This window comes from Tachyglossus aculeatus, chromosome Y4, assembly GCF_015852505.1.
Source record: "Tachyglossus aculeatus isolate mTacAcu1 chromosome Y4, mTacAcu1.pri, whole genome shotgun sequence".
Classification (NCBI taxonomy): Eukaryota; Metazoa; Chordata; class Mammalia; order Monotremata; family Tachyglossidae; genus Tachyglossus; species Tachyglossus aculeatus.
In genome coordinates, this window is record NC_052096.1 from 13,356,987 (window position 1) to 13,376,735 (window position 19,749).

The window sequence follows — 19,749 nt, forward strand, 5'->3', positions numbered from 1 at the left end:
CCCTTCCCTGTGTCCATGAGTCGGGGCGGGGAGGGTGGCCCGAGAGGTCCACATTCATTCATTCAATCGTATTTATTGAGCGCTTACTGTGTGCGCAGAGCACCGTACTAAGCGCTTGGGAAGTCCAAGTTGGCAACGTATAGAGACGGTCCCTACCCAACAGTGGGCTCACGGTCTAAAAGGAGGAGACGAGGGGTCCTTCTGACTCCCAGAGCCCGCCACCGGCCCCCCAAAAGAACGCTCCAGCACTTAGAACAGTGCTTTGCATGTAGCAAGCGCTTAATAAACACCATTATAAAAAAAAAATCCACAGCACTGGTTGAACTATCTTGCAAAAAGGCGCCAGGATGGATGGAGGGATGAATGGGGCACCCTGACTTCCAAGGTGCCCGCAGTGGTCCCCTCCCAGGCAGGGTGGTGTTCGCTGCTTTCTGCCTGTCCATCTGTCCCCACTCCGCTGATGGCGGGGAGGGGTCTCCCTCCCAGCCCCTTCAGGATTTTGTTTTCTTCCTTTTTTTCCTTCGGGCCACGTCTAAATTCTCCCTAATCTCCTCCTCCTCCTCCAGTTCCTCCTCCATCCTCTCTTTCTTCTTCTTTTTTTTCTTCTTCTTCTTCTTTACTCCCTGGCTGTCTCCACACTCTTGCGTCTCCCGAGCCTCGGGCTCCTCATCCTCCTCCCTCTTTTTCTTTCTCTTCTTCCTCTTGCGCGAGTCCCCGTCGTCTTCCAAGCCCGCCGTCGCAGTTCCGTCCCCCGGGGGTAGAGCTGGGGGGCCGGGGGCGGCTGCCTGCCCGTGCCGAGCCAGGAATGCCCGCTCCTGCTCCTCCAGCCGGGCCAGCTTGGCGCTCATGGTGAGACCGTGGCGGGCTCCCCTGCCGAGACAGGGTAGGGTGTGTGGGACTGTGAGCCCACCGTTGGGCAGGGACCGTCTCTAGATGTTGCCAACTTGGACTTCCTGAGCGCTTAGTCCAGTGCCCTGCACATAGTAAGCGCTCAATAAATACGACTGATTGATGGAAGCATCCCTGTGTGTGTGTATGTCGCGGGCAGAGGGGGCCACAGGGGTCCCGCATGCTTCCCATCGGAAGGGAAAATAATAATAACTGTGGTACTTGTTCTGAGCATTGGGGTTGGTACAAAGACCTCGGGGTCTCCTGCCTGAGGCCGTGAAATTAGAGAAATTAGTTTCGGGTGAAATTAGAGAAACAGCGTGGCTCAGTGGAAAGAGCATCGGCTTGGGAGTTAAAGGACGTAGGTTCTAATCCCGGCCCTGCCGCTTGTCTGCTGTGTGACCTTGGGCAAGGCACTTCACTTCTCTGGGCCTCAGTTCCCTCGTCTGTAAAAAATGGGGATGAAGACTGGGAGCCCCACGTGGGACAACCTGATCACCTTGTATCCCCCCCAGCGCTTAGAACAGTGCTTGGCACACAGGAAGCGCTTAACAAATACCACCGTTATTATTATTAATCGAGTTGGACACAGTCTGCGTCCCACGTGGGGCTCACAGTCTTCATCCCCGTTTGACGGATCATCATCATCATCATCATCAATCGTATTTATTGAGCGCTTACTATGTGCAGAGCACTGTAGTAAGCGCTTGGGAAGTACAAATTGGCAACACATAGAGACAGTCCCTACCCAACAGTGGGCTCACAGTCTAAAAGGGGGAGACAGAGAATAAAACCAAACATACTAACAAAATAAAATAGAATAGATATGTACAAATAAAATAGAGTAAAAAATATGTACATACATATATACAGGTGCTGTGGGGGAGGGAAGGAGGTAAGATGGGGGGGATGGAGAGGGGGACGAGGGGGAGAGGAAGGAAGGGGCTCAGTGTGGGAAGGCCTCCTGGAGGAGGTGAGCTCTCAGCAGGGCCTTGAAGGGAGGAAGAGAGCGAGCTGGGTGGATGGGCAGAGGGATTGGGGGCATTCCAGGCCCGGGGGAGGACGTGGGCCGGGGGTCAATGGCGGGACAGGCGAGAGCGAGGTACGGGGAGGAGATTAGTGGCGGAGGAGCGGAGGGTGCGGGCTGGGCTGGAGAAGGAGAGGAGGGAGGGGAGGTAGGAGGGGGCGAGGGGATGGATGGACAGCCCGGAAGCCCAGGGTGAGGAGTTTCTGCCTGATGCGCAGATTGATCGGTAGCCACTGGAGATTTCTGAGGAGGGGAGTGACATGCCCAGAGCGTTTCTGGACAAAGATAATCCGGGCAGCAGCATGAAGGATGGATTGAAGTGGAGAGAGACACGAGGATGAGGGACTGAGGCCCAGAGAAGTGAAGCGACTTGCCCAAGGTCACCCAGCAGACAGGTGGCAGCTAGGGGGTGGCTCGTCGGCCGGCTGAGGGGCCGCGATCACCCACCCAAGGGCCCTTAAGTCAAGTTAGAGGGGAGGGAAGAGGAGCAGGGGGGGGAAAGCCTCCCTCCCACTGCCCGTCCACCCCCTGCCCACCCCTGCTCACTTGTGGGCCGTGCGGCCTCCGCACGCTCGGACTAGCTCCTCGTCGGTCAGCCTGGAGAGGGGAGGGAAGACGACGATGGACCCCCCGCAGCCTGGCACCCCTCTCCCCATGCCCCCCACGCCTGCGGTGCCCCCTTCCCCCCTCCCTGCCCCCACCTCACCCAGCAGCAGGGACCATCTTGCCCGCGTCCTCGCCGGCATCGCCGTCCCGCGGCTTCTCCTCCGGCCGCTCCCCGCCGGCCGTGAGCGTGGCACTCTGATAACGTTGGTATGTGTTAAGCGCTTACTATGTGCGAAGCGCTGCTCCCGGCACTGGGTACAAGGTGATCGTGTTGTCCCACGCGGGGCTCACAGACTTAATCCCCATTTTACAGATGAGGAAACTAAGGCACAGAGAAGTGAAGTGGCTTGCCCGAGGTCACACAGCTGGCAAGTGGCTGAGCAGGGATTCGAACCCATGACCTCTGACTCCCAAGCCCACGCTCTTTCCATTGAGCCACGCTGCTTCTCTAGGGGTGAACAGTCCATCAATCCTATGTACTGAACGCTTCCTGGGTACAGAGCACTGTATTAAACTCTTGGGAGAGTACACAGAGAAGCAGCGTGGCTCAGTGGAAAGAGCCCGGGCTTTGGAGTCATAGGTTATGGGTTCGAATCCCGGCTCCGCCACTTGTCAGCTGTGTGACCTTGGGCAAGTCACTTAACCTCTCTGTGCCTCAGTTACCTCATCTGGAAAATGGGGATTAAGACTGTGAGCCCCACGTGGGACAACCTGATCACCTTGTGCTTAGAACAGTGCTTTGCACATAGTAAGCACTTTACAAATACCATCATTCTTTAGCAGCATGGCTCAATGGAAAGAACACGGGCTTTGGAGTCAGAGGTCATGGGTTCAAATCCCGCCTCTGCCAATTGTCTGCTGTGTGACTTTGGGCAAGTCACGTAACTTCCCTGTGCCTCAGTTCCCTCATCTGGAAAATGGGGATTAAGACTGTGAGCCCCCAGTGGGACAACCTGATCACCTTGTAACCTCCCCAGTGCTTAGAACAGTGCTTTGCACATAGTAAGCGCTTAATAAATGCCATTATTATTATTATTATTATTATTACTATACAACAGAGCTGATGGACATGTTCCCTGCCCGCAAGGAGTTCACGGCCCAGAGTGGGGGGGATTAAAGACGGATATAATAATAATTGTGGAATTTGTTAAGCACTTACTGTGTGCCAAGCGCTGTTAAATGCCATTCATTCAATCGTATTTATTGAGCGCTTAACTGTGTGAAGAGCACTGTACTAAGCGCTTGGGAAGTACAAATCGGCAGCATATAGAGACAGCCATCCTCAAATAGCCCAATTATTATTATTATTATGACGGTCCGCACTGAAGTAGACAAAGGGCAGTCGAAGTCGGACGCGGCCCCCGTCCCACGTGGGGTTCCCAGTCTCAATCCCCGTTTTTACAGTTGAGGTAACCGAGGCCCAGAACTGAAGCGACTCGCCCAAGGTCACGCAGCAGACGTGTGCCAATTTGTACTTCCCAAGCGCTTAGTACGGTGCTCTTCACATAGTAAGCGCTCAATAAATACGATTGATGGTGATGATGTGGCGGAGGCGGGATTAGAATTAATTCTAATGAGAATTAAGAATTGATCCCACTAGACCACACTGCTTCCTTAAGTGCTGTGGGGCTGGTGAATAAAGGGGGTGGGAAAGAGGAAAGGAGGGCACGGGCAGGGACAGAGGGCAAGAAGTGGGGCAGTTAAGGGGAATTGGGGGCAAGCAAGGAAGGGGAGGGGGCCCGACGGCGCCCATTGCTACCCGCCCTCCGCACCTTGATGAAGTGGCCGTACAGCAGAGGAGGGGCCTTGCGGGAACGGCTGGCGGAGGTGTCCTCTTTGGTCTTCATCCGCACGCCATCCTGCAGGGGACAGGGCGGACCATCACCATCATCATCATCATAATAATTGTGCTATTTGATGATGATGATGATTCCTCCTTCCTCTCCCCCCCCCTCCATCCCCCCCATCTTATCTCCTTCCCTTCCCCACAGCACCTGTATATATGTATGTACATATTTATTACTCTATTTATTCTACTTGTACATACCTATTCTATTTATTTTATTTTGTTAGTATGTTTGGTTTTGTTCTCTGTCTCCCCCTTTGATCATCAATCGTATTTATTGAGCGCTTACTATGGGCAGAGCACTGGACTAAGCGCTTGGCTGTGAGCCCAATGTTGGATAGGGACTGTCTCTAGATGTTGCCAATTTGTACTTCCCAAGCGCTTAATGCAGTGCTCTGCACATAGTAAGCGCTCAATAAATATGATTGATTGATTGATATGGATATATGTTTGTACATATTTATTACTCTATTTTACTTGTACATATCTATTCTATTTATTTTGTTTTGTTAGTATGTTTGGTTTTGTTCTCTGTCTCCCCCTTCTAGACTGTGAGCCCACTGGTGGGTAGGGACTGTCTCTATCTGTTGCCAACTTGGACTTCCCAAGCGCTTAGTACAGTGCTCTGCACACAGTAAGCGCTCAATAAATACGATTGATGATGATGATGATTCAAGCGCTTACTATGTGCCGAGCACTGTTCTAAGCGCTGGGGTAGATGCAAGGTGATCAGGTTGTCCCTCGTGGGGCTCACCGTCTTAATTCCCATTTTACAGATGAAGTAAGTGGGGGACAGAGAAATTAAGCGACTTGCCCAAAGTCATACAGCTGACAAGTGGCAGAGGTGGGATTAGAGTAAGCGGTCAATAAATACGATTGATTGATTGATTAGAGCCCACGATCTCTGACTCCCAAGTGGCAGAGGCGGGATTAGAGTAAGCGCTCAATAAATACGATTGATTGATTGATTAGAGCCCACAATCTCTGACTCCCAAGCTGGGGCTCTTTCCACTAAGCCACGCTGCTTATTTGGTAATAATAATAATAGTGATGATGGCATTTGTTAAGCACTTACTATGTGCAGAGCACTGTTCTAAGCACTGGGGGGATACAAGGTGATCAAGTTGCCCCACGTGGGGCTCACAATCTTTTAATCCCCATTTTACAGATGAGGTAACTGAGGCTCAGAGAAGTTAACTGACTTGCCCAAGGTCACACAGCAGACATGTGGCGGAGTGGGGATTCGAACCCATGACCCCTGACTCCAAAGCCCATGCTCTTTCCACTGAGAAGCGCTTCTTATGTGCCACGCACTATACTAAGCGCTGGGGTAGATACAAGCTGATCGGGTTGGACACAGTCCCTGTCAGTCCTGTCCTAGAGAAGCAGCGTGGCTCAGTGGAAAGAGCCCGGGCTTTGGAGTCAGAGGCCGTGGGTTCAAACCCCGGCTCCGCTACTTGTCAGCTGTGTGACTTTGGGCAGGTCACTTCACTTCTCTGCGCCTCAGTTCCCTCATCTGTAAAATGGGGATGAAGACTGTGAGCCCCCCGTGGGACAACCTGATCACCTTGTAACCTCCCCAGCTTAGAACGGTGCTTTGCACATAGTAAATGCTTAATAAATGCCATTATTATTATTATTATTATTATTCATTCATATTTATTGAGCGCTTACTGTGTGCAGAGCACTGTACTAAGCGCTTGGGAAGTACAACTCGGCAACTTCTAGAGACGGTCCCTACACAACAACGGGCTCACAGTCTAGAAGGGGGAGGCACAGAACCAAACGTAGACAGCTCACAGTTTCAAACCCCATTTCACCGATTTAGGCACAGAGATGTGAAGTGACTTGCCGAAGGCCATCATCATCATCAATCATATTTATTGAGCGCTTACTATGTGCAGAGCACTGGACTAAGCGCTTGGGAAGTCCAAATTGGCAACATAGAGAGACAGTCCCTACCCAACAGCGGGCTCACAGTCTAAAAGGGGGAGACAGAGAACTAAACCAAACATACTAACAAAATAAAATCAATAGAATAGATATGTACAAGTAAAATAGAGTAATAAATCTGTATAAACATATATCCATATATACAGGTGCTGTGGGGAAGGGAAGGAGGTAAGATGGGGGGGGGATGGAGAGGGGGACGAGGAGACAAGCGGCAGGGCCATTCGTTCGCATTTTCCGAGCACTTACTGCGTGCAGAGCATTTTACGAAGGGTTTGGGACTTTTAGACTGTGAGCCCACTGTTGGGTTGGGACTGTCTCTATATGTGGCCAATTTGGACTTCCCAAGCGCTTAGTACAGTGCTCTGCACATAGTAAGCGCTCAAAAAATACGATTGATGATGATGATGAGAGTACGACATCACCGACGCGCATACGGGGCCCCGTCCCCCACCTGCCCCCCGTCCCCCACACCACCTGGCCCGTCTCCACCACGATCTTGGCCGCCGTCCGGTTGAACAGGTGACTCCACCAGTGGTTGGTGAACTGCTCGGCGGGGTCGTGGCCCACCTGGGGTTGGGGGGGAACCATCAGAGGCGGTGAGGAGACCCCCACGCCCCGGACATTTACTCCCTCCCTCCCTCCCCCTCAGTCCCCTCACCCGGACCCCCACCTCACCCCGGCACTGTCCTGCTTCATCTTGACTCTGATGGCCGTCGCGATCCCATCTTCTCGCCGGCCCAGGCCCTTCCCTGGTGGGGACAACAATCCGCCGATGGCGTTTACTGAGCGCTCACTGGGTGGGGCCACCCTACTAAGCGCTAGGGAGCATACAATATCGCAATGAGACGCCGTCCCTGTCCGCAGCGAGCTTACGGCGCAGAGCGGCTGACAGACGCGAGCATCGGTGAGTTACGGTGTAGGGCGGCTGACAGACGCGAGCATCGGTGAATTACTTCTATCAATCAATCAATCAATCAATATTTATTGAGCGCTTACTATGTGAGGCCACCCTACTAAGCGCTAGGGAGCATACAATATAGCAATGAGACGCCGTCCCTGTCCGCAGCGAGCTTACGGCGCAGAACGGCTGACAGACGCAAGCATCGGTGAGTTACGGTGTAGGGCGGCTGACAGACGCGAGCATCGGTGAATTACTTCTATCAATCAATCAATCAATTGTATTTATTGAGCGCTTACTATGTGCAGAGCACTGTACTAAGCGCTTGGGAAGCCCAAATTGGCAACATATAGAGGCAGTCCCTACCCAACAGTGGGCTCACAGTCTAAAAGGGGGAGACAGAGAACAAAAACCAAACATACTGACAAAATCAAATAAATAGAATAGATATGCACAAATAAAAGAAATAAATAAATAGAGTAATAAATCTGTACAAACATATATACATCTATACAGGTGCTGCGCGGAAGGGAAGGAGGTAAGAAGGGGGGAATGGAGAGGGGGACGAGGGAGAGAGGAAGGAAGGGGCTCAGTCTGGGGCCCTTCTAGACTGTGAGCCCACTGTTGGGTAGGGACCATCTCTATATGTTGCCAACTTGGACTTCCCAAGCGCTTAGTACAGTGCTCTGCACACAGTAAGCGCTCAATAAATACGATTGATTGATTGATTACAGGTATGGGCGTGAGTGGGGATGGGGCTGAGGGAGGGGTGAATAAAAAGGGTGCAAGGGCGGAGCGGAGCGGGAGAGGAGGAAAGGGGGGCTTTGACAGGGAAGGCCTCATGGAGGAGACGGGCCTTCAATAAAAGGCTTTGAAGGTGGGGAGAGTGACAATAACTGTCGCATTTGCTAAGCGCTTACTCTGTGCCAAGCCCTGTTAATAATAATGGCATTTATTAAGCGCTTACTATGCGCCAGGCACTGTTCTAAGCGCTGGGAATAGGCCTTCAATAAGGCTTGGAAGGTGGGGAGAGTGACAGTAACTGTCGCATTTGCTAAGCATGTACTCTGTGCCAAGCCCTGTTAATAATAATGGCATTTATTAAGCGCTTACTATGCGCCAGGCACTGCTCTAAGCGCTGGGAATAGGCCTTCAGTAAGGCTTTGAAGGTGGGGGAGTGACAGTAACTGTCGCATTTGCTAAGCACGCACTCTGTGCCAAGCCCTGTTAATAATAATGGCATTTATTAAGCGCTTACTATGCGCCAGGCACTGCACTAAGCGCTGGGAATAGGCCTTCCATAAGGCTTTGAAGGTGGGGAGAGTGACAGTAACTGTCGCATTTGCTAAGCATGTACTCGGTGCCAAGCCCTGTTAATAATAATGGCATTTATTAAGCGCTTACTATGCGCCAGGCACTGTTCTAAGCGCTGGGAATAGGCCTTCCATAAGGTTTTGAAGGTGGGGAGAGTGACAATAACTGTTGCATTTGCTAAGCGCTTACTCTGCGCCAAGCCCTGTTAATAATAATGGCATTTATTAAGCGCTTACTATGCGCCAGCCACTGTTCTAAGCGCTGGGAAGGTTTCAAGGTGATCAGGTTGTCCCACGGGGGGCTCACAGTCTTCATCCCCATTTGACAGATGAGGTAACTGAGGCCCAGAGAAGTGAAGTGACTTTCCCAAAGTCACACAGCTGACAAGTGGTGGAGCTGGGATTTGAACCCATGACCTCTGACTCCAAAGCCCGGGCTCTTTCCACTGAGCCACGCTGCTTCTCACTATGTGCCAGGCACTGTTCTAAGCGCTGGGAATAGGCCTTCAATAAGGCTTTGAAGGTGGGGAGTGTGACAATAACTGTCGCATTTGCTAAGCGCTTACTCTGCGCCAAGCCCTGTTAATAATAATGGCATTTATTAAGTGCTTACTATGCGCCAAGCACTGTTCTAAGCGCTGGGAATAGGCCTTCAGTAAGGCTTTGAAGGTGGGGGAGTGACAGTAACTGTCGCATTTGCTAAGCACGCACTCTGTGCCAAGCCCTGTTAATAATAATGGCATTTATTAAGCGCTTACTATGCGCCAGGCACTGCACTAAGCGCTGGGAATAGGCCTTCCATAAGGCTTTGAAGGTGGGGAGAGTGACAGTAACTGTCGCATTTGCTAAGCATGTACTCGGTGCCAAGCCCTGTTAATAATAATGGCATTTATTAAGCGCTTACTATGCGCCAGGCACTGTTCTAAGCGCTGGGAATAGGCCTTCAATAAGGCTTTGAAGGTGGGGAGAGTGACAGTAACTGTCGCATTTGCTAAGCGCTTACTCTGCGCCAAGCCCTGTTAATAATAATGGCATTTATTAAGCGCTTACTATGTGCCAGGCACTGTTCTAAGCGCTGGGGAGGTTACAAGGTGATCAGGTTGTCCCACGGGGGGCTCACAGTCTTCATCCCCATTTGACAGATGAGGGAACTGAGGCCCAGAGAAGGGAAGTGACTTGCCCAAAGTCACACCACTGAAAATCGGCAGAAACGACGCTCTAAGTGTTGGGGTAGATACAAGGCGATCAGGTTGGACACAATCCCTGCCTCACGTGGGGCTCACGGTTTTGATGCCCACTGTACAGATGTTGCCGACTTGCACTTCCCAAGCGCTTAGTACAGTGCTCCGCACACGGTAAGCGCTCAATAAATACGACTGAGTGAACGAATGAGGTAACTGAGGCCCGGAGAAGCGCAGTAACTCGCCCAAAGGTCCCACAGAGAAGCAGCGGGGCTCAGTGGGAAAGAGCCCGGGCTTTGGAGCCAGAGGTCATGGGTTCGAATCCCGGCTCCGCCCCATGTCTGCTGTGTGACCTTGGGCAAGTCACTTCACTTCTCTGGGCCTCAGTTCCCCCATCTGTAAAATGGGGATGAAGACTGTGAGCCCCACATGGGACAACTTGATCACCTTGTATCTCCTCCCAGCGCTTAGAACGGTGCTTAGCACATAGTAAGCGCTTAACAAATGCCATCATCATCATCACAGCAGACGAGTGGCGGAGCTGGAATTAGAACCCAGGTCCTCTGACGCCCAAGGCCTGGGCTCTCCCCGCGATGGTCTGTCAGTTGTGATGAAGCGCTTAGTACAGTGCTCTGCACACAGGAAGCGCTCAATAAATACAACTGAATGAAGGAGCAGCCCCGATTCGCCCTCGGTCCCCTCTCTGGCCACTGTCCTTTTCCCTTCCTCCCCCTTGCCATCTTTATCCTGTGCTCTCCCAAGCGCTCAGTGCAGTGCTCTTGAATTTAGAGAAGCAGCGTGGCTCAGTGGAAAGGAGCCCGGGCTTTGGAGTCGGAGGTCGTGGGTTCGAATCGCGGTTCTGCCGATTGTCAGCCGTGTGCCTTTGGGCAAGTCACTTCTCTGGACCTCGGTTCCCTCATCTGTAAAATGGGATTTAAGACTGTGAGCCCCCCCCCGTGGGACAACCTGATCACCTTGTAACCTCCCCTGCGCTCAGAACAGTGCTCCTCCTCCAGGAGGCCTTCCCAGACTGAGCCCCCCTCCTTCCTCTCCCCCTCACCTTACCTCCTTCCCCTCCCCACAGCACCTGTATATACGCATAGATGTTTGTATGTATTTATTACTCTATTAATCAATCAATCGTATTTTGTATCATCAATCGTATTTATTGAGCGCTTACTATGTGCAGAGCACTGTACTAAGCGCTTGGGAAGTACAAACTGGCAACATATAGAGACAGTCCCTACCCAACAGTGGGCTCACAGTCTAAAAGACTGTGTTTGTATGTATTACTGTATTTATCAATCAATCAATTGTATTTATTGAGCGCTTACTGTGTGCGGAGCACTGGACTAAGCGCTTGGGAGGTACAAGTTGGCAAAAACTTGTACTATCTATGTATTTATCTTATTTGTACATATTTATTCTATTTACTTGTACTATCTATATTTATCTTATTTGTACATATTTATTCTATTTACTTGTGCTACCTATGTATTTATCTTATTTGTACATATTTATTCTATTTACTTGTGCTATCTATGTATTTATCTTATTTGTACATATTTATTCCATTTACTTGTACTATGTATTTATCTTATTTGTACATATTTATTCTATTTACTTGTACTATCTATGTATTTATCTTACTTGTACATATTTATTCTATTTATTTTATTTGGTTAATATCTTTGGTTTGGTTCTCTGCCTCCCCCTTCTAGACTGTGAGCCCGCTGTTGGGTAGGGACCGTCTCTCTATGTTGCCGACTTGAACTTCCCAAGCGCTTAGTCCAGTGCTCTGCACACAGTGAGCGCTCAATAAATACGAGTGAATGAATGAATGCTTTGCACATTTTACTTGTACATATCTATTCTATTTTATTTTATTAGTATGTTTGGTTTTGTCTCCCCCTTCTAGACTGTGAGCCCACTGTTGGGTAGGGACTGTCTCTCTATGTTGCCAATTTGTACTTCCCAAGCGCTTAGCCCAGTGCTCTGCCCATAGTAAGCGCTCAATAAATACGATTGATGATGATGACATGGTAAGCGCTTAATAAATGCCATTATTATTATTATTAATGCTCTGCACATAGTAAGCGCTCAAGAAATACGATTGATGATGATGATGATGACATGGTAAGCGCTTAATAAATGCCATTATTATTATTATTAATGCTCTGCACATAGTAAGCGCTCAATAAATACGACTGATGATGATGACATGGTAAGCGCTTAATAAATGCCATTATTATTATTATTATTATTATTATTATTATTAATGCTCTGCACATAGTAAGCGCTCAATAAATACGATTGATGATGATGACATGGTAAGCGCTTAATAAATGCCATTATTATTATTATTAATGCTCTGCACAGTAAGTGCTCAATAAATACGATTGATGATGATGATGATATGGTAAGCGCTTAATAAATGCCATTATTATTATTATTATTAATGCTCTGCACATAGTAAGCGCTCAATAAATACGACTGATGATGATGACATGGTAAGCGCTTAATAAATGCCATTATTATTATTATTATTAATGCTCTGCACATAGTAAGCGCTCAATAAATACGATTGATGATGATGACATGGTAAGCGCTTAATAAATGCCATTATTATTATTATTATTATTAATGCTCTGCACATAGTAAGCGCTCAATAAATACGATTGATGATGATGATGATGACATGGTAAGCGCTTAATAAATGCCATTATTATTATTATTATTAATGCTCTGCACATAGTAAGCGCTCAATAAATACGACTGATGATGATGACATGGTAAGCGCTTAATAAATGCCATTATTATTATTATTATTATTAATGCTCTGCACATAGTAAGCGCTCAATAAATACGACTGATGATGATGATGACATGCTAAGCGCTTAATAAATGCCATTATTATTATTATTAATGCTCTGCACATAGTAAGTGCTCAATAAATACGATTGATGATGATGATGATGACATGGTAAGCGCTTAATAAATGCCATTATTATTATTATTATTAATGCTCTGCACATAGTAAGTGCTCAATAAATACGATTGATGATGATGACATGGTAAGCGCTTAATAAATGCCATTATTATTATTATTATTAATGCTCTGCACATAGTAAGCGCTCAATAAATACGACTGATGATGATGACATGGTAAGCGCTTAATAAATGCCATTATTATTATTATTATTAATGCTCTGCACATAGTAAGCGCTCAATAAATACGATTGATGATGATGACATGGTAAGCGCTTAATAAATGCCATTATTATTATTATTATTATTAATGCTCTGCACATAGTAAGCGCTCAATAAATACGATTGATGATGATGATGATGACATGGTAAGCGCTTAATAAATGCCATTATTATTATTATTATTAATGCTCTGCACATAGTAAGCGCTCAATAAATACGACTGATGATGATGACATGGTAAGCGCTTAATAAATGCCATTATTATTATTATTATTATTAATGCTCTGCACATAGTAAGCGCTCAATAAATACGACTGATGATGATGATGACATGCTAAGCGCTTAATAAATGCCATTATTATTATTATTAATGCTCTGCACATAGTAAGTGCTCAATAAATACGATTGATGATGATGATGATGACATGGTAAGCGCTTAATAAATGCCATTATTATTATTAATGCTCTGCACATAGTAAGTGCTCAATAAATACGATTGATGATGATGACATGGTAAGCGCTTAATAAATGCCATTATTATTATTATTATTAATGCTCTGCACATAGTAAGCGCTCAATAAATACGACTGATGATGATGACATGGTAAGCGCTTAATAAATGCCATTATTATTATTATTAATGCTCTGCACATAGTAAGCGCTCAATAAATACGATTGATGATGATGACATGCTAAGCGCTTAATAAATGCCATTATTATTATTATTAATGCTCTGCACATAGTAAGCGCTCAATACATACGACTGATGATGATGACATGGTAAGCGCTTAATAAATGCCATTATTATTATTATTATTATTATTAATGCTCTGCACATAGTAAGCGCTCAATAAATACGATTGATGATGATGACATGGTAAGCGCTTAATAAATGCCATTATTATTATTATTAATGCTCTGCATAGTAAGCGCTCAATAAATACGACTGATGATGATGACATGCTAAGCGCTTAATAAATGCCATTATTATTATTATTATTAATGCTCTGCTCATAGTAAGCGCTTAAAAAATGCCATTATTATTATTATTATTATTATTAATGCCCTGCTCATAGTAAGCGCTCAATAAATCCGATCGCATCTCCTCTCTCCGCCTTCCTCCCCGCGGGGCGACAGTACCTGGGGTCCAGCCGTGGCGTTGCAGCTGCCGCTCGGCGAAGTTCAGTCCTCGGCTCGCTCCCTCCATGGCGGGGGGTCAGGGGTCAAAGGTCAGGGGTCAGAGGTGGGCGCAGGAGAGTCCAGGCGACCTGCTGGACAGCTGGGGGGGACAGGGAGGGGGGCTTCAGACCCTACCCCTGCTCCTCCAAACCCACCCCCCGAAGCCTTTCCCCTAATAACAAAGCAGCGCGGCTCAGTGGAAAAAAGAGCCGGGGCTTGGGACTCACAGGTCGTGGGTTCTAATCCTGGCCCCGCCACTTGTCTGCTGTGTAACTTCGGGCAAGCCACTTCACTTCTCTGGGCCTCAGTTCCCTCATCTGTCGAACGGGATGGACTGTGAGCCCCCTCTTCCCCCTTCTAGACTGTGAGCCCGCTGTTGGGTAGGGACCGTCTCTATAAGTTGCCAACTTGGACTCCCCAAGCGCTTAGGACAGTGCTCTGCACACAGGAAGCGCTCAATAAATACGACTGATTGACTGAGCCCTACGTGGGACAACCTGATTACCTTGTATTTGTTCATTCGTTCAGTCGTATTTATTGAGCGCTTACTGTGTGCAGAGCGCTGGACTAAGCGATTGGGAAGTACAAGTTCATTCATTCATTCAATCAGCATTTATTGAGCGCTTACTGTGTGCAGAGCACTGTACTAAGCGATTGGGAAGAACAAGTTCATTCATTCATTCAGTCGGTATTTATTGAGCGCTTACTGTGTGCAGAGCGCTGGACTAAGCGATTGGGAAGTACAAGTTCATTCGTTCATTCATTCAGTCGTATTTATTGAGCGCTTACTGTGTGCAGAGCGCTGTACTAAGTGATTGGGAAGTACAAGTTCATTCACTCATTCAGTCGGTATTTATTGAGCGCTTACTGTGTGCAGAGCACTGGACTAAGCGATTGGGAAGTACAAGTTCATTCATTCAATCAGTATTTATTGAGCGCTTACTGTGTGCAGAGCGCTGTACTAAGCGATTGGGAAGTACAAGTTCACTCATTCATTCATTCAATCGGTATTTATTGAGCACTTACTGTGTGCAGAGCGCTGGACTAAGCGATTGGGAAGTACAAGTTCACTCATTCATTCAATCGTATTTATTGAGCGCTTGCTGTGTGCAGAGCACTGTACTAAGTGATTGGGAAGTACAAGTTCACTCATTCACTCATTCAATCGGTATTTATTGAGCGCTTACTGTGTGCAGAGCACTGTACAAAGCGATTGGGAAGTACAAGTTCATTCGTTCATTCATTCAATCGGTATTTATTGAGCGCTTACTGTGTGCAGAGCGCTGGACTAAGCGATTGGGAAGTACAAGTTAATTCGTTCATTCATTCAATCGTATTTATTGAGCGCTTACTGTGTGCAGGGCACTGTACTAAGCGATTGGGAAGTACAAGTTCATTCATTCATTCAATCGGTATTTATTGAGCGCTTACTGTGTGCAGAGCACTGGACTAAGCGATTGGGAAGTACAAGTTCACTCATTCATTCAATCGTATTTATTGAGCGCTTACTGTGTGCAGAGCGCTGTACTAAGCGATTGGGAAGTACAAGTTCATTCATTCATTCATTCAATCGGTATTTATTGAGCGCTTACTGTGTGCAGAGCACTGGACTAAGCACTTGGGAAGGACAAGCTGGCAACATACAGAGACAGTCCCTACCCAACAACGGGCTCACAGCCTACCCCAGCCCTGAGAACAATGCTTGGCACATAGTAAGTGCTTCAATTACCATAATTATTATTTATCATTATTACTATTAATAATAATGGTAGTATATCTTAAGTGTTCACTATACTAATCGCCAGGGTAGCTACAATGGTGATTGGGTTGGACACAGTCTCTGTCCCACATGGAGGTCACGGCCGTAATCCCCATTTTACAGATAATAATAATAATAATAATAATGTTGGTATTTGCTAAGCGCTTACTGTGTGCCAAGCACTGTTCTAAGCGCTGGGGTAGATACAAGGTCATCAGGTTGTCCCACGGGGGGCTCACAGTCTACATCCCCATTTCACAGATGAGGGAACTGAGGCCCAGAGAAGTGAAGTGACTGGCCCAAAGTCACCCAGCTGACAAGTGGCGGGGGCGGGATTCGAACCCACGACCTCTGACTCCCAAGCCCGGGCTCTTTCCACTGAGCCACGCTGCTTCTCCTCTAGACAGACGGGAAAAGAGGCCCAGAGACGCCAAGTTCATTCATTCAATCGTATTTATTGAGCGCTTACTGTGTGCAGAGCAGTGTACTAAGCGCTTGGGAAGTACAAGTCGGCAACATCTAGAGACGGTCCCTACCCAACAGCGGGCTCACAGTCTAGAGAAGCAGCGTGGCTCAGTGGAAAGAGCCCGGGCTTTGGAGTCAGAGGCCGTGGGTTCAAATCCCGCCTCCGCCACTTGTTCATTCATTCAATTCATTCCTTCAATCGTATTTATTGAGCGCTTACTGTGTGCAGAGCACTGGACTAAGCGCTTGGGAAGTACAAGTTGGCAACATAGAGAGTCGCTGTGTGAATTTGGGCAAGTCACTTCATCATCATCATCATCATCAATCGTATTTATTGAGCGCTTACTGTGTGCAGAGCACTGTACTAAGCGCTTGGGAAGTACAAGTTGGCAACATAGAGAGTCGCTGTGTGACTTTGGGCAAGTCACTTCATCATCATCATCATCAATCGTATTTATTGAGCGCCTACTGTGTGCAGAGCACTGGACTAAGCGCTTGGGAAGTCCAAGTTGGCAACATATAGAGACACTTCACTTCTCTGGGCCTCAGTTCCCTCATCTGTAAAATGGGGATGAAGACTGTGAGCCCCCCGTGGGACAACCTGATCACCTTGTAGCTACCCCAGCGCTTAGAACAGTGCTTGGCACATCGTAAGCGCTTAACAAATACGAACATTATTATTATTATTAAGGGGGAGACAGACAACAAAACATGGAGACAGGTGTCAAAGTCGTCAAAACAAACAGAATTAAAGCAGCGTGGCTCAGTGGAAAGAGCCCGGGCTTTGGAGTCAGAGGTCATGGGTTCAAATCCCGCCTCCGCCAACTGTCAGCCGGGTGACTTTGGGCAAGTCACTTCACTTCTCTGGGCCTCAGTGACCTCATCTGGAAAATGGGGATGAAGACTGTGAGCCCCCCCCGTGGGCCAACCTGATCACCCTGTAACCTCCCCAGCGCTTAGAACAGCGCTTTGCACATAGTAAGCGCTTAATAAATACCATCATTATTATTATTATCATTAACAAAATAAACAGAATGGTAAATATTTATTGAGCAACTACTGTGTGCAGAGCACTGGGCTAAGCGCTTGGGAAGAACAATTCAGCAACATGTAGAGACAATCCCTGCCAACAACGGGCTTACAGTCTAGAAGGGGGGGTGGGGGGAGAAGTGACTTACCCAAGGTCACACAGCAGACAAGTGGGTGAAGCAAGATTGGAACCCAGGCCCTTCTGACTCCCAGGCACAGGCCGATTTGCACTTCCCAAGCGCTTAGTGCAGTGCTCTGCACACAGTAGGCGCTCAATAAATACGATTGATTGAATGAATGAATGCTCTCTCCTTACTGCCTTCCCCCGCAGCTCCTCACCCTCACGTCGGGGTCTTCAGTACAGCGCCACGTGAGGCGCCGGGGGCCGCCATCTTCCCAGGAGGCTTCCCGGCCTGGGCCTCTCTAGGCTGCTGGAGCGCTCCGACCATAGAGTCGAGTCCCACCCCCAACGCTGGGCGTCGCCATTTTCCCAGGAGGCATCTCGGGCCGGGCCTCTCTAGGCTGCTGGAATGCTCCGGCCATAGAGTCGGGTCCCTCGCCCAACGCTGGGCGCCGCCATCTTCCCAGGAGGCTTCTCGGGCCGGGCCTCTCTAGGCTGCTGGAATGCTCCGACCATAGAGTCGGGTCCCTCGCCCAACGCTGGGCGCCGCCATCTTCCCAGGAGGCTTCTCGGGCCGGGCCTCTCTAGGCTGCTGGAGCGCTCCGGCCATAGAGTCGAGTCCCTCTCCCAACGCCGGGCGTCGCCATCTTCCCAGGAGGCATCTCGGGCAGGGCCTCTTTAGGCTGCTGGAATGTTCCGACCATAGAGTCGGGTCCCTCGCCCAACAATGGGCGTCGCCATCTTCCCAGGAGGCATCTCGGGCCGGGCCTCAGACTACCGGAACGTTCCGACCATAGAGTCGGGGCAACCCTCCCAACGCTGGGCGTCGCCATCTTCCCAGGAGGCATCTCGGGCCGGGCCTCTCTAGGCTGCTGGAATGTTCCGACCATAGAGTCGGCTCCCTCTCCCAACGCTGGGCGTCGCCATCTTCCCAGGGGGCTTCTCGCGCCGGGCCTCTCTAGGCTGTTGGAACGCTCCGACCATAGAGTTCAAGTCCTCCCCGACACCCGGGACGGGCCTCTCTAGGCTGCTTGAACGCTGATGATAGAGTCCTAGTCCTCCCTGTCCCTGGGCTGGCCGTTGTTATGGGAACTCGCTCTCTTAATAATAGTAATGATGATGGCATTTGTTAAGCGCTTACTATGTGCAAAGCACTGTTCTAAGCGCTGGGAAGGTTTCAAGGTGATCAGGTTGTCCCACGGGGGGCTCACAGTCTTCATCCCCATTTTACAGATGAGGGAACTGAGGCCCAGAGAAGTGAAGTGACTTGCCCAAAGTCACACAGCTGACAATTGGCGGAGCTGGGATTTGAACCCATGACCTCTGACTCCCAAGCCCGAGCTCTTTCCACTGGGCAACAGCTGCTTCTCTTAATAATAATAATAGTAATGATGATGACATTTGCTAAGCGCTTTCTACGTGCAAAGCACCGTTCTAAGTGCTGGGGAGGATACAAGGTAATCAGGTTGTCCCACGGGGGGCTCACAGTCTTCATCCCCATTTTACAGATGAGGGAACTGAGGCCCAGAGAAGTGAAGCGACTTGCCCAAAGTCACCCAGCTGACAAGTGGCATGGATGGGATTAGAACCCAAGACCTCTGACTCCCAAACCCGTGCTCTTTCTGTCGAGCCAGGCTGCTTCTGTAATCCATCCATCAAGGGCATCTATTTGTACTTGTAATAATAATAATAATAACGGTAGCATTTATTAAGCGCTTACTATGTGCAAAGCACTGTTCTAAACGCTGGGGGAGGTTACACCGTGATCAGGTTGTCCCACGGGGGGTCTCACAGTCTTAATCTCCATTTTACAGATGAGGTAACTGAGGCCCGGGAGAAGTGAAGTGACTTACCCAAAGTCACACAGCTGAGAAGTGGGGGAGCGGGGATTTGAACCCATGACCTCTGACTCCAAAGCCCGGGCTCTTTCCACTAAGCCATGCTGCTTCCCCATTCCCCATTCTCTTCTACTTGTACTTTGTACTTGTACTTGTATATATGTTTGTACATATTTATTACTCTATTTATCTTACTTGTACATATCTATTCTATTTATTTTATTTTGTTAGTATGTTTGGTTTTGTTCTCTGTTTCCCCCTTCTAGACTGTGAGCCCACTGTTGGGTAGGGACTGTCTCTATGTGTTGCCGACTTGTACTTCCCAAGCGCTTAGTACAGTGCTCTGCACACAGTAAACGCTCAATAAATACGATTGAATGAATGAATCTGTTGATCAATTGGGACAGAACAATCCAACACAGTTGGCAGGTACTCT

At 48.5% G+C, this 19,749-nt stretch overlaps 1 protein-coding gene across 1 annotated transcript; it reads right to left on the reverse strand.

Annotated features, from left to right (window-relative positions):
- Window positions 1–143: 143 nt before the first annotated feature.
- GPATCH4 (G-patch domain containing 4) lies at window positions 144–18,117 on the reverse strand. Its single transcript, XM_038768657.1, is given in 8 exon segments — window positions 144–870; window positions 2,462–2,512; window positions 2,622–2,716; window positions 4,294–4,380; window positions 6,795–6,887; window positions 6,996–7,069; window positions 14,063–14,190; window positions 17,694–18,117. Coding segments are annotated over 8 exon segments (1,017 nt in total). The 5' UTR covers window positions 17,804–18,117; the 3' UTR covers window positions 144–491.
- Window positions 18,118–19,749: the final 1,632 nt, after the last annotated feature.